Genomic DNA, 15,346 nt, shown 5'->3' on the forward strand with positions numbered 1-15,346 from the left:
TATTATTATTATTATTTCTAAGCATGCATGTTTGGCTAATCAATGATGGCTTGGATCCAACCTAATCAGTAAGAACTGAGCGTGAAAATACATCAAGAGCAGTGGGACTTCTTTCTAAGTAGACACATTACCAGAGTTTGAAAATAACTAGTTAGCCAATTTGTAGAATTGTTAAATAATTAGGATTATCTAATGATTATGCTTAATTCAATAGTCCTGCCCCCAATTGATGGTGAGGTTAAAAATATGTTTTAGCAAATTAGGTTATTTTAGGTCAATTCAAATTCATTTATAAAAAAGAAAGGCCTACTGTCCGAAGGGAAGAATTAGAGGGGATGTGTTACGTTACTCTGTTGTTAAGCAGACTAAAGATGTGATCACACCAGCCTTGTGTCTCATGGCAATTGCATTATGAAAGGAAACAGGAACAGGAGATGCTTTGAAAACATTTCTTATCATGTATCTCTTCTTTTGCACAATTGCACTTCTTTAAAAACCTCCCAGGTGTGTTAAGTCTCTTTGCTGCAGTTCCGGCATTACAGCATTCATGTAGTAGGATGGGGCCTGATTCTCCTCCTCTCTCCCCCTCGCTATTCCAAAGCAAGCTAACTCTGTGCCTGTTGATTTATTTGTAATTTTGCTGTGTTTGTTAATTATGGTAAAAACAATTAAAATTATTTTTATTTTATTGTTTTGCTGCAAGTATGCAAAGATAAAAATAAAAACTAGCAACATTCAGAGATATTGATGGGGTTTGCCCGTCAATGAAATGGTGCACTACAGTAACAAATGGAATGCGGGGTGGCAGCAGGGCAGGCACAACGTTTTATAAGTACCAGCCAGATACACTTTTATCCTGTTAAAATTCTGCCCTTTAGCCTCATGTGGTAAAATTCTAATATGTCTGCTTTCCTTGAGAAGACAAAGGGGAGGAGGAAGTAGAATGAAGGGAACTTTCTGGCATGCAGGTCAGTATAGAAGAAAAGTTGAGTTTTGCAAAGAAGAAAAAAGAGAACAATGGAAAAGAAGGGATAAAGCACAGTCTTGGAACAGAAGGGGGGCTGAAGTGAGGGATTTATTTGCTTAACAGCACATCAAGGTCATTAAGGAACAGTGGCATTTCAGAATATTTAGGCCTTCATGGTTGTGTATGGAAGGAAAGTGTTTGTATACTTGTGTGTGGGGGGAGATGCATTGCGTTTCTCTGGAGTAACATTTCCTCTATTGAGTGGATCATGACCTAGTTTCTATTTACATTATTATACAATGATACAGAAATATAATATACAGTACTATATGCAGTAATATAAAATATATTATCTGCAGAAAACCCCTTTGTAATTTCATTGTTGCTCACACATAGTGCTCTGCACTTGGATAATTGTATTCACTCCACCACATCTCTCCCCCCCCCCCCATCTCCCCTCATGTGTCCCTCTCTGTGGTCCAAGACACACTACAGAAATAATCCAGTTTGAGACTACTTTAACTGCCCTGGCTCAAACTGGATTATTTCTGCAGTGTGTTTTGGCCCTCTGTCTCTCACCCACTACCCTTCCCATTATGCTTATTTTCCTTCTCCTTTTTGTCCACTTTCAGTTGTAGAACTAAGCATCAGAGTCCAGAGAAGAGTGGGCTTATTAAATACTGCACCATTCAAACTGAACATACCATTAATTGAAATTGGGTTTCCTGACTTCTGCATGCAAAATATGAGCTCTATTATTGACCTTTGTAGACCATGTTTTTTTATTGGAAGTGGGAGGCAGAAAGGATAAAGTAATTCGATTGTGCAGAAAAATGTTCTCCCTGTGCTCAGACATTCTCAAAATATTTCTGCTGAAGAACTCTGGACTTCGATTCACTGACTGATCATTGTAGTTAGCTACTTAGTGCTGCACTCACAGTGAATCAGTGTCCTCCAGCTAAAAGACACCATTCCTTATTAACCTTTAAGAAATAAAATATTTGAAAAGTGTGCGAAGTGTAGGTGCAGGTGGAAAGAAAAGTGATGCAGGTGAATGACAAAGGGGCAGAAAAGATGGGCAGGAAGTAGCAGCCAGAAGCCATTCTCACCCTGAGTGCCACATGATTGTGGTAACCACATGCCGCAGTCCCAAATGGACCGTGGCAAGGAGTGGAAAAGATCTCTTCTTTTGGTGGCCTGGGAGCAACACAGATGTGGCACCCAAGCTGCAAGAAGCTGGCGTTTTATGCCTGTGTGTCTCAAGCCAAACCTACGTGAAGAAACTGCGAGATAAGATCTCATGATTGAGGACAGACATTTCTAGCCTGAAAATTACCATATGTGCTGGAATCCCACCCTTCCCAGGCTAAAATCATTATGGGCTTTGTAGTCTCTCCACACAAAAAAGTTACATGTTGCAGTTAGGCAACCTAAACAGCAAAAACGGTGCCTTTGATGGACTAAAAAAAAAGGTCCTTGAGATTAACAGTGACTTGTTTGGGGCAGACCAATAAACTTATCATAAAACCAGCACCCACACTAGGCACACAGAGAGCAAATAAAAATAAATATTAAAAATGTCAGCCTTTGACAATGTAAAATTAAGATCTAGTGAACTGTATGGTCATAATGTGTGTGGTGTCTGTGACAAGACCAGGACATGTAGATAAATGTCCTTGAGGTGGCCAGATACCAAGATGTATACTGAATCTGTGAAATGTATGACTCAGCACTATGAGGTAATATATTATGCCATGGACTGGAAGAGTTGCATCAGCCAAGGGCATATATAGCTGTGTCTAATGTAAACTATTTGTGGGTTATCTTAGTGTGGGTTATCATTGTGCTGGTGTGTAGAGTTGGCTGGAGTTAGTGAGAGTTGCTGAGAGCTACTGTGCATACTAAGAGAAACCCTGTTTGTTCAGTTCCATCTATTGTAAATAATATAACCTGTAAATAACTATCTTCACATGAGCAGTCCGCTACTACTTCCTAATTTCATCTTGATATCTCTAGCTTAGGCTGAGATACTGGAATCATGTTTATGTCTGTTCGCAGTATGACAAAAAAGATAATAATAATAATAATAAATAAAAATTTTATTTGTATACCGCCCTTTCAATGATCAGGGCGGTGAACAGCATAATAAAATCAAATACAGTAAAACACAGTAAACACAGATCCCATCCAACCTAAGTTTAGAATGTTCTCCTGAAACTTATGCGAGTTCAAAAATGCATGTACCATGACCATATAATATTTTGGGCACCTAGGTCCAAATTCAGTGAAAGTATTTATTTCACCATAATAATTTAAATTGATTGAAAAAAAATCAAATTATTATGAAATTGTAGCTGTAATGTTGCACATGCTTACTGGAGAGTTAGTCCTACTAAAGTCAGTGTGAGTTACCTCTGTGTAGATATAACTAGGCTTGCACCATATATCTGTCACTGATGTGTATTCTTTTGGCTGTAATTCTGTGTATATCTATTTGTATGTCTCTAGACAAAGATAGAGAGAAAGGTAATGGGGACAGCTACTTGGCATTTGATGTGCATAAATAAAGACAATTATCAAAACTCAGCTAAACTTTTGTAATACTGGTTTTCTTTACTGTTGCCTACTAATCAGGTTTGATAGTTATGGTACTCAACAGCTGTGAACACTGAGCAATCTCCCATAGCAAAATAAAATTGTTCTTTTTGCTGTGATGGTATCAGATATAAAGTCTAACAAATAATACTTCAGCACAAGAGTAGCCCAGACCCTGTATAGACCAAACTGAAAGGCTGGCCTGGGAGCCAAGTTGGGGTGATGCATCCAGATGACACATGCCCTACTCCATCCCCAGGGCGCCATTATGCCATGCACTGCTCCACACAGTGCGCGATGTCCCTACGGTTCCTGCAGCTCCTTTTTGCACCCTCAAAAGGCCTGATCAGGGCATGGCGTGAGGTTGCTGTGGCCCCAACCCAACTAGGGAAGGGGTGGCATCCCGCTGCTCCTTCAGGGTGATCTGTTGCACTTCCCCCCCACTTGATAATGTAATTGTACTGAAAGCTTATTTATACAAATATTCTGCTTTATTTGAGTATTATTTATAATTCAATCACCTTCTTTTTGTCGGCATGTAATTGGAATTTTGAAAAACTACTTTTTACTGAGCTGTGTTCAAAATTACTATGAAATGTAGTTCCTGATGGCTATAAGAGAATGAAAACAACAACAACAATATGAGTTGGAGGGATAAAAATAAATCTGTTATAAATGGGTAGAATATTCTGAAAAGGAAATCTGAATTAATTTGGGTAGATACAGACAAAACAAACAAAAAACCAATAAGCAAGGAACTTGGAATGAGACCTGGGCTGCATCCACACTGGTAAAATAATCTGGTTTAACACGGCTTTACCTCCTGTGGCTCCAAGCTATTTCTACAGGCTGAGAAATGTAACAGCAGTTAAAGCGATGTCAAACTGAATTGTTTCAGTAGTGTGGCTGTAGCTGCCCTTTCTCTGAAAGCTAACAGATATGCTATGCAAGGAAAAACAGTTGAGAGGTGCAAGGACAGTTCTCCCCCCCCCCCAAAAAAAATACTATGATGTAAATATCTAACAATATAAGATGATGCATGAAATCTTCACATCCCATACCGACTTTCAAGACAAAAAAAGTATCCATGTGAATCCTTGGATACCTAACATTTATGTGATACATGACTGCCAGTCTATGCATCCTTGCTTCAGAATAAGCTCCACTGATTTAAACATGTATAATGTCAGTACTGTCCAAATCTTCCAGATACAATTTCTTGTTTGGAAAGATAAAAACTCTTCTATTAGTTTCTGATATGGTCTTGGAAATGCCTGTGGGCTATTCTACAAATAAATGAAATGCCTTTTCACACATGAGGTGCTCTGCCTAGTAGGTGTCACTAGATGATGTTTTTGTGATCTTGTTCTGGTGCTTAGTACAGTTGGCCCTCCACATTTGTGGCATTGACTTTTGTGGATTTGATTATTCACAGATTTGATTAATACGTTCCTTCTAGAAATCTCTAGGTCCTCTAGCATGACTCTTCTGTCAACCTCTGCCAAATGTCACACTTGAGGACCTAGAGATTCCTAGAGATGACTCTTCTCTAGGCACCAGAAAGTTCTCCAGCACAATTTCATGGTCAACTTCTGGCAGATCTTGACCATAGAATTGCTTTGGATGACCTAGAGACTCCTATAGAGTTGTTCTCTCAGGTAACAAAAATAGTGGATTTTTTTATTTTGTGGTTTTTTCAACATTCACAGGGATCCTGTGCCCCTAACCCCAGTGTACATGGAGGATCCACTGTACACTGCACATAAGTATTAATTTACTTATCACATAATTTAGTTTCTAGTTACTTAACATTGGCGGGTTACAGACTGCCTATTTGGGGCGGGCTGTACCCGCCCCTTTCCCCGGTGTATCGGGGCCTCAGTGGCCAGAACGGCAGCCGCTGAGGCCCCGATCTGCTGCTTTTCAGGCTGCGGGGAAGCGGCAAAATGCTGCTTCCCTGCAGTCTGAAAAGGGGTGTCCTTGGGGCTTCAAGCCCCAAGGACACCCCACGGCGGTGGGGAGGGGGAGAAAGGGGCCGCTTGGCCCCTTTCTCCCTTGCTTCGCTGGGTGCAGCCGTCTGAAGGCTGCGCCCAGCGAAGCAAAGCGGCACCTCAAACCAGGAAGGAGCTCCTTCCTGGTTCACGCAAAGGGTACCCTAGGCGCCCTGGCGCGGAGCGAGGACGTCACGTGTAGAGGCAGCACGGCCGTGACGTCCTCATGACGGCGGTCGTCTGGAACGGCCGCCGTCATTTTTTACGCGCAGAGCGCATATTAGGGTTAGGGAGGTGTGGAAACACCGCACCTCCCTAACCCTAGTACGTGCTCTGTGCGTACTTTAATGGCGGTCTATAACCCGCCATTGTGGTCTATTAATAATAAATTCTTATCATTTATATTTATAGCCCATACCTGATGTCCAGGAATATTAAGTGGCTTACGATAAAATCTATTCAAACAAAAGCATAAAAACAGTAAAAAATAAAATACGGTCTAAAAACATTAAATTGTATGACAGTTTGAAACAAGTTAAAACCAGTAAAAACACTTAAAACTGGATTAGACTCAGTTTCCTCACTCTTCAAGCTGCTGTTCCTTCATATTACACATATGTAGAGAGAAGACCTGGGCTTTAGCACTCAGGTCTTCCAGCTTGATGGGCCAAAAACAGATTAGTTGAATTGTTCTAACAGTTACTACACATCCTAGAAAGTATCTCGTAAGCTTGGTGAAAAGAAATAACAGAAATCTCATCTTTTTGAGTGGCTGTAATGGAACAAAGCAAAAAATTGTTCTCATCACTCAAATGATTAACCCTTGAAAATGACACTAGAAAAGAAAATCTGGTTTATGAAACAGAATGAATATCTGTCCATCAAATTGGCAGTACAGATAGGCACACCACTCTTCACTCCCGCCAAACAAAACTGCTGTTCTTTCTTATGAAAATATACATATGCAAATACTGCAAAACTGTGTCTTGAGCTCATCCCTCATTGTAATAGTGGTTGAATCTAGGTAGTGGTTGAATCTAGGTTGTTGCACTAAGATTATATTTATAGTAATGCATGCCTGGCTTCCACATCAGGTACTATTTATTAAATGATTAATTTGGAATATTTATATTTGGAATATATTACATATATTTATATCCTATCCAGATAGCTGACCATAAGTGAAAATAAATATATAAACCTAAGGCACAATCCACTAGAGTCTTGTGAGAACTCTGGGGGACGATGAAAGGAAAATGTCCAGCTTCTTAGGCCTTGGATGCTGCTGTTCACAGTAGTACAGCTGGTCCAACAGCCAGTCTTCAAAATCTTGAAAAGTTCATTTTATGGATGGAGCAGCTCTTCTGGCCACCTCTAGCATGTTTCTGTTAACATTATTTACCATATATACTCTGCAATAAGTCAAACTCATGTATAAATCAGGGGCAGGTTTTGGAGCCAAAATTACGGATTTTGATATGACCCATGAATATGTCAAGAATAAAAACTAGGGAAATATAACAGAGGATCTAAAGGATGAAGCAAAGGAAAACAGTGCCAAAGAACTTACAGAACCCCAGCATGCATAACTGTTTGTGCTCACCCTAAAGACTGAATGGATGAGAGAGTAAGGGGGGGCAGGGATGTCAGTGCTTCCAGGACAGATTGCGCTCTCACCTGTCACCAGGGGATGGTTCCTATATTTTATAAGAGTTGAGGACCTGTGGATAACCTGGTTAATGTTTTTTTAATCAAATTTTGGATTTAACATTTCTAGACTTATGCATGAGTATTTACAGTAGATCTGATCTATTTCCTGGCAAAGTACTGCTGCCCTATTATATTCATTTTTGTTCTGAAAGTAATCACATTTGAAAATAGTATTTTCTGCCCCAAGAAGCATAAACTACCAAAGGAATTATTAGTGTCAAAAGAACTGAACTGTTCATACAGTAATCAGGACTCCTATATCAAATATGTACAGGAATAACTTCTTAAACATCCAGTCCATGTTTGTGGGGACTCTGGTTTCCAGCACATGAACATGAGTGTGATAGGGTATACCTCTGTCATTTAAACTTTGTGTTTTCCTCAGGAACCACATCAACATATTCAATTTAAAATGTGAAGCAGCCTCCATTTCCAAAATGACTCTCAGGTCCTAGTAGAGAATTCTCTCTAGGAATCTCTAGGTCTTTTAGTGCAACTTTTAGTTAAAGTTGACCACAGAGTTGCATTAGAGGACCTAGATATTCATAGAGAGAACATATTAATCAAACCCATGAATAATAAAACCCGCAAATATCAAAACCTCAAATATGGAGGGATGAGTGTAGTTTCCTCGTCCTTTGCATATGAGCTTTCAGTCATGATTTTGAACAAACTGTGTTTTTCTGTTCAATCAAAATATAAAAAACAGAAGTTATATTTAACTATGGTTAGTTCAAACAATCAAGATTCAAACAGTGTTTCAGATTTTATCTTAGATGACTATGGCTACAAAATCACAGTTTGTTGTATTTATAGAAACAGTAAACTATGGTTTGTTCTAAACAATGACCAGAGGTTTAAAATGTCTTCTGGTGAAACATAAAAGAGAGGAACAGGGTGGGTGTGAAATTCTACTTATTGCACAGCTCCTCTGGCTGTTATTGTTCTATAGGCAAAATATACATGATATGATTGAAACAATCTTAAATTTGTTCATAGTATAGTGAATTTGTAATCATTCCAGTATATCTAGGGAATATTACAGACAACCAACCAGCAATGTGGTTATCTGACTGCCCAGACAAATTCTTTTTCTGCCCATTGGATTATGTGTTCAAAAACTATTTGGATATTTAAGAGATGGGGACAATTTCACAATTAGTTGTCACAAAATGTGGATTTTTCTGTTCAGTCAGCTCTAACTGTGAGGTTGGCTATGGAAATTACTCCCTGGTGGCATGTACTGTATCAACTTTTTCAGATGCAGGCATGTCATCATTGTAAAGGATGTGATAAACGTTATAGAAGTCACCAAAACAAATCTTTTTTGCTTTGACACAGTGCAACCTATTTCTATAGATACCTAGCTGAACAATTTCTGGGGCAGCATTAAATATGTAAAGCTAATCCACAGTGCATGCAACTTCAACACAGTGTTTGAGTCAGTATACTTTTCATAGACTCTGATTGAAATCTGCTTATATCCCTCAGATTTAAAACAATGCAATCAAGAAGCTTTTGGCTATTCCTTCTATTACTTGAAGTTTTCTTGTTGACTGCTTGGGGATGGATGGAATCAAACAGGAGCAGGCAACTTTATTCAGATGCTGGGAGGCTAACACAAGAGGTAAGATGTGAACCTTTCTTTTGCTTTATCAAAACAATTTCTATTATTCCCAATGCTATTGTATATTCTTTTTCAAATGCATACATTCAATTGACTATTGTTGTTGTTATTGCTGATTATTAGGATTGGGGATTTCTTTCAGTCTATATGAAAAACATGAGAGTGGAGTGGTGTTAGAGGAAATTGTGGCGGAATTATTTAAAGGAATGAATTCCAAGGCTCCTATTTAGGGGTGAAAAGGACCACCACAAAGGGGTGGCTTCAATCCATCCCTGAAAAAGCCTGATTTGTCAGCCCACCTTTTTGTCGGGTGAAAAAGAAGTAGCACTTCTTTTTGCACTGGCAAAAAGCTGGCTTTTCTGCCCTGAAAATGCTGCACTACTGGAGTGCCTGGAAGCTGGCCCCTGTGTGGGTGGCTGTCCAGCTTCAAGCTGGCTTCCAACTATCTTCGGGACATGCGTCGTCTGTATGCCACTCCCCCAAGATGCCCGGAAGCCATTTTTTTAATGCTGATCTATTTAACCCCTTAGTTTTGTTTTGTTTTTTAAAAGACTTACCATGTTTTCATTCAACCATTCTTGTAAGAGAAAACCTAGATGTCAGTTTCACTCTTTTACATACAATATTTATGTGGGGTAGGATAGGTGGGAATTGTTACCTTGCCCAAGACTGTACTTCAGGCTTCAATAAAAATTCCCTGATCCACATCCACATTGGTGTATATACAGTGGACCCCCCCCCACACACACACATAAAGCAAAAAGCACATTATAATGGGGCTCGTGCTTGCAGTGCGGCCATGTGCACGTGCACCAATTTCCCATTTCCCCGGTGGCATCAGTGTAAGCTGAAAGCCACCTATAACGAGCCTGCATATGGCATGGGCTCACTGTACTTCAATTATGGTGATATACATAGGTTTACCATGGAGCCTTATTGAAATGATTTGGTCTGATTTTGCATTGTATCCTCTGACTGCTTTTTCAACATCTTTTCTTAGTATAAAAGCCACCCTGTTTCTTCTTGTCTTTTCATTCCCTGAGTAGAACACTGTGTGGTTGTCTGATTCAAACTGGCCCATTCCTATCCATTTTAACTCACTCACTCCCAGTACTGCTATGTTCATGCATTCAATTTCCATTTTTACTATGTTCAGCTTCCCTTGGCTCATGCTCCTCACATTCCATGTCCCTATTTTATGTGTAATGCTGCTTTGGTGAAAGGTAACAAAACATGTCTGCAACTGCAAATGCTGATCCTACCTACAGTGCTGTTGCTTTACTTGTGCAGTTTGCCTCCTTCTGATCCATATGAAATGATGCTCTAATACTAGCAGTATATATGGAAATGTGGTAGGAAATTGTAAGGTGGAGTTTTTTGCCAGCCCATTCTGCAGAGCAGTGGAAGAATTGAAAAAGAGAAGCCAGAAAGAATGATTGAACAAAAAGCACCACCTAGAGAAGACATCAGGTGAAGGAACGAGCAATTATCCACACTAGAACCTCTTGGGCCAAAGAAAGACAAACTCAGGGCCGAAGCAGATGGGCGCAAAAGGGTGGCCTGAGTCTGCTCCAGCCACAAGTGGATTGGAACCGCACCAACTGCATGGCCTGCTTCCAAAGTGAGATGTGGCCACAGGCCCCAACCTGTGCCACCATGAGCTGGATTATCTCAGCTCCTTTTTCTCCTGTCCAAAAGACTGAAGTGCGGCTGCAACACAGCTTTGGAATGAGTTTGAGGCATTGTTTGAACATCATGCCTCCAAAGTGGCCAGAAGCTGCTTCATTATGCCTGTCTGTTCTGGGGCACAGGCTTACAACTGCTTTCCAGTCAAGGGCTACATAGTTGCAGACAGAGGAATCCCTAATTTCGCACTCTCCCACTGTCTGAATCTGGCAGGGACAGACCCAAGTAAACCTCTACTGCCTCACTTTCTCAGCAGTTTTTAAAATGTCTCCATTTTTCTGTCCTCCTTCTGCTTTCCCCTTTGGTCATCTGCTTCTTTCAATTGTTGCAAACTGAATTCAGAGGGTAAAAGTAGTTTGTACTCTATTAGCTGAGAGGAGAACAGAACTGAAGCTGAATCTTGCCCTTCCCAGTAGGCTCAGACAAAAGAGAACTGCTGCAGCCTCTCCCACCTGTACATCCTTCCTCATTAATAACTTTGACATCATTACCATCCTCTGCTATTGCCTGGCCATATGTGTTTAATCTGTAAAATGTTGAAGGGTATGATATTAGACTCCATCCAATGCTCCCTATATTATACCTTCCATTGTTGTTTGATTGATTTCCTACCCATCCCATTATGGCTCCCAAGGTTTCCCTCCATAAAGATACCGGAAACATAAACATACAGCAATCCTTCATCCCATAAAAACACACATCTACACAACTAATGAGCCATCAAGTGTTTGTTTAAATGAAAAGGTCTTTCCCTGCTAGTAAAATGAAAGCAGAGAGAAGACTAGCCTAGCCTCCTATGGATGGGAGTCCCACAGCCTGAGAGCAGCCACTGAAGGCTAGTCTGCACAATTAAAATATTTCTCATTCCTGTCATATAGCATGTAACCTGGCCACACCATTTACTGAAAACAAACCACTAGCCCTGTTTAAAGAAGTGAGTTACACATTCCCTGTAATTAGCTCAGGTCAGCAGTCTGGCTGTTGCATATTGAACCTGCTGAGGTTTCTGAACAGTTTCCAAAAGCAGCCCATATATAAGCAGGTTATAACTACTGCTTACAAATACTAATAAATATTCAGAAATGTATTTGTACTTGCTAATCACACATGCTTCTGCAGAGGAATAAGTGAGTAAAGGTACAACTTTACTGAAAGCACAGTATTAGAAGAATTGGCATCACTAGATTTGGAGTCACCCAGTGCCGTAACCCATGGTGTCACACACACATCCATTGACCTCTTCCCATACTACATCATACAGAATTCTTAGTAATGTTTTTTGTACTAATTTTACTTATTAATAATTATTCCTGTATATCACTGAATGTAATGGTAATAATTGTGACATAAACAACTAGCAAAATAAAAACTATACCTTTCAATTATAATATCATACACACAGCTTAAATGCATTTACATATACATATATATAGTTTCATGTGGTTGAAATGAAAATTGGTAAAATGTGATGTTTCTAAAGAAACCTTAAATTAAAATTAAACATTTAAACACTGGAAGAAATGGCAATTGGAGAAAATTCATGTGGTTTTCTATTTCTTGGAGTGTAAGGCCTGAAACAGATGAGCTAAAAAAAGTGGGTTCTGGCCACTTTAGGGGCATGGCATTCAAATTATCCCCCCCCCCCCCAGTGGCTGGAAATTGCTCTGAGGCAGCAGGAGCCAGACTTTTCAGGAGTGGATATAATCTGCTCCTGCTGACAGCCTGTTCGGGACTGTGGTGGTGGCCTGCTTTGGGAATGCACCAACTGATCACCATAGTCCCAGCACAATCTAGCCATTTTTTCTGTGCCATCTGCTTCAGCATTAAGAAAAAAAAATAAGCAAAAATGTCTTCTGAAAATTTTAGGCTTAGGTTTAGTTGTACTGTGATTCTTCAGGATCAAGTTCCTTCTATAGGCCTTCCAAATGCTAAATTTCTAAAGTGTGATACATCATCATTTAATGCAGATCTCTGTAATATTAATCGTTCTCTGAAAGCTATATAGTGTATGTGGGGAGGCACCTTTGTGTCCATCTCCAAAAACAGATGAAGCTAATTTTCTAGGGGGGGAAATCCATCCTCCAGTTTTCCAAAACCTTTTTTCCTCTGTGAAAAATATTCTGTTTCATTTTCATGGTCTGTTAATACTGCTTCTGGTTATATTTTCTTAGTTTATTTTATTGTTGTAAAGGAGTTGAGGGAATGTGCCCTTCCCTGCTACCTTTCATACCCATCTTTGCCACTCTATAGTCTTGCTGACTGCCCACACTTTCTGACTTGGGATAATAATAATAATAATAATAATAATAAGAAGAAGAAGAAGAAGAAGAAGAAGAAATTTTAAAAAGCCATGGGAGGAGTTACAATGAGAGAGAGTCTCCTTAAGGCATATCATAAGTAAGGTACATATATGAACATGGATGCCCACCTTTTAGAATGTTTTCCTCTTCTGAAATATTTTTCAGAAAATCAATTTCTTTTCAAGCAAATTGAATGGTCAAAAATATACTGAAGACATTTTAACCAACATAAATAATATAGCAAAGCTTTTCCTTATCTTTAATCACAACTGTCCCAGAGAATAATGCAGCAGCAGAGATACAAGATGAGAGGTGGAAGATGATGGTCTTCTGCCTCTTCTGTTTTATTGCTGTCTCACAAAGACAGCATACTGGACACAATGAATCATGGGAGATATACTTCTGAGTATAGAATTCATAACATTTCTGAAATAATTTGAGATAAACTTGGTAGGACACTTCATCTATCTATTAACGTTAAGATTTGTTAACAATTGAAATAAAAAGCATTTTTGGGGTGTCTATTCTTAAGAGAATAGAGCCCGCATGGTGTAGTGGTTTGAGTCTTGGACTACAGTTCTGGAGACCAGGGTTTTATTCCCAGCTTGACCATGAAACCCACTGGGTGGCCTTGGGCAAGTCTCATACTCTCAGCCTCAGGGGAAGGCAATGACAAACCCATTCTGAAAAAAATCTTGCAAAAAACAAAACAAAAAACAACAATGATAGGTTTGCCTTAGAATTGTCATAAGTCAGAAATGACTTGAAGGCACACAGCACACACATTCTTAACAGCAGAAATGGCAGCAGAAGCAATTGCAGGTGAGTCTATGGCTCATTACCATAGTTTAAATTCTGGGATTTGTGAAGCTATGATTTCCAACCAGAAAAGATAATACCACTTTGCATGAAATTCATTGATCAAATGACTTGTTTTATATTCCAGTATTAAAATAATTGATATCACTCACTCATTTGATCTCTCAGTGAATCCATAAAATTCCTGTACCAGTCACCTGATTTTGTTAGTGGCAAAAAGAGCAGAGGCATTGATTTAATTTGTCCAAAAGACTTGAATAAAAGGATTATAACAACTGTGAGAATGTGTGTGTGTGTGTGTGTGTGTGTACACATGTATATATATATTTGTGTGTACAGTGTTCTAGCTGAAATAACTATAAGGAATATAGTGTTAATAAATGCAGAAAGCAGTAGCAGTATGGAGAAATTCTTCCAAACTAGCAGAGTTCTACAGCATGTAACAGAATTCAAACAGGAATCTGAAAACAACAACAACACAAAGACCATCAGGCTGAATAGTAGTGGCAAGGAGGTTTCTCCTTGGTTAAATTTTATTTAAAGCATTTGTAGGCACTTTTTAGTGAAAAAAAAACTTACATGCCAGCTTACATATGTTCAATAAAAACAAGACCACCCCAAGCTACAGGCATACAATGTAGGAGGCATCACAAAAATGAAAAAGGGAGGAGGGAAGGAAAACCAGTTATTAAATCTTAAAGGTTAAATAAATAGTAGTTTTCATAATGACAAGCTACAAAGAATCCAGGTAAAGGAGCAGCTAAAGTGATACGGTCTTTTAACAGATTTGTTGGAATAATCCTCCTTTCCATCTTCTATTCCCTATTGCAACTTTAATATAGTTGATTATTCCAGTGATTTAGAAGATAAAAACAATTCATGCTGATGTTGGTCAGATCTTGTATTGTTATCCCATATTGTCTGGATTATCTCTACAAGGTAGGCATCTGAGAGTAAAAGTACACTTCTCCAACAGCCCAGTTGGGGCTGAAATTAGGGCTCAGTAGGGTGGAGCGTTTGCATCCCAAGCCCTACCACATGCTGCAGGCGCCATCTTTGTGTGCCTCCATTTACATGGGGCACGCCATGATGATATCCCTCATGCACTGCATCCAAACAGCACGAGGGACATCATAGCGCCATGCCAGGGTGATTATGGCACCTCTGTAGCAGCGGAAAAAAGAACCATGTTTTGTGGCTCCCTTTTCGAGTGGATCATTGTCTTGACGTGCGGTTGCCGTGGCAATAATTCAGGGCAGAAAGGGATGGCATCTCACCGCCCTTTCCTGCCCATCTGTACAGCCCATATACAGTGGACCCTTGTTATACGCTGGGGTTTGGTTCCAAGATCCTCCGTGTATAACAAAATCTGTGTATGCTCAAGTCCCTTTAAATATAATGATTTAGCAAAATGGTGTCCCTAATAAAAAATGAAACATCAAGGTAAATTTATACTTTTTTGGAACATTTTCAAACCGTGTATGCTTGAATCCATGTATAAAAAATCCGTGTATAAGAAGGGCCAACTGTATTTGATAAATAAAATTTGAGAAGGGCTGATTATGAGTGGGGGGAATAGTATGGGGAGAAAAGGGTCTTGGACACTGCTTGCTTCTTTATTATAGCAATCAACCACAAGCTGCTCTCTATC

The 15,346-nt window shown here is 39.5% G+C and overlaps 1 protein-coding gene across 3 annotated transcripts in view; it reads left to right on the forward strand.

Annotated features, from left to right (window-relative positions):
- Window positions 1–15,346, forward strand: part of FSTL4 (follistatin like 4) — a 615,437-nt gene that overhangs the window by 16,427 nt on the left and 583,664 nt on the right. For all 3 annotated transcript variants that reach the window (XM_042455922.1, XM_042455924.1, XM_042455923.1), the window contains exon 2: window positions 8,755–8,890. In XM_042455922.1, coding sequence (XP_042311856.1) covers window positions 8,765–8,890 — 126 coding nt within the window. In that variant the 5' untranslated portion in view covers window positions 8,755–8,764. The remainder of the gene's footprint in view (window positions 1–8,754; window positions 8,891–15,346) is intronic.

This window comes from Sceloporus undulatus, chromosome 2, assembly GCF_019175285.1.
Source record: "Sceloporus undulatus isolate JIND9_A2432 ecotype Alabama chromosome 2, SceUnd_v1.1, whole genome shotgun sequence".
Lineage (NCBI taxonomy): Eukaryota > Metazoa > Chordata > Lepidosauria > Squamata > Phrynosomatidae > Sceloporus > Sceloporus undulatus.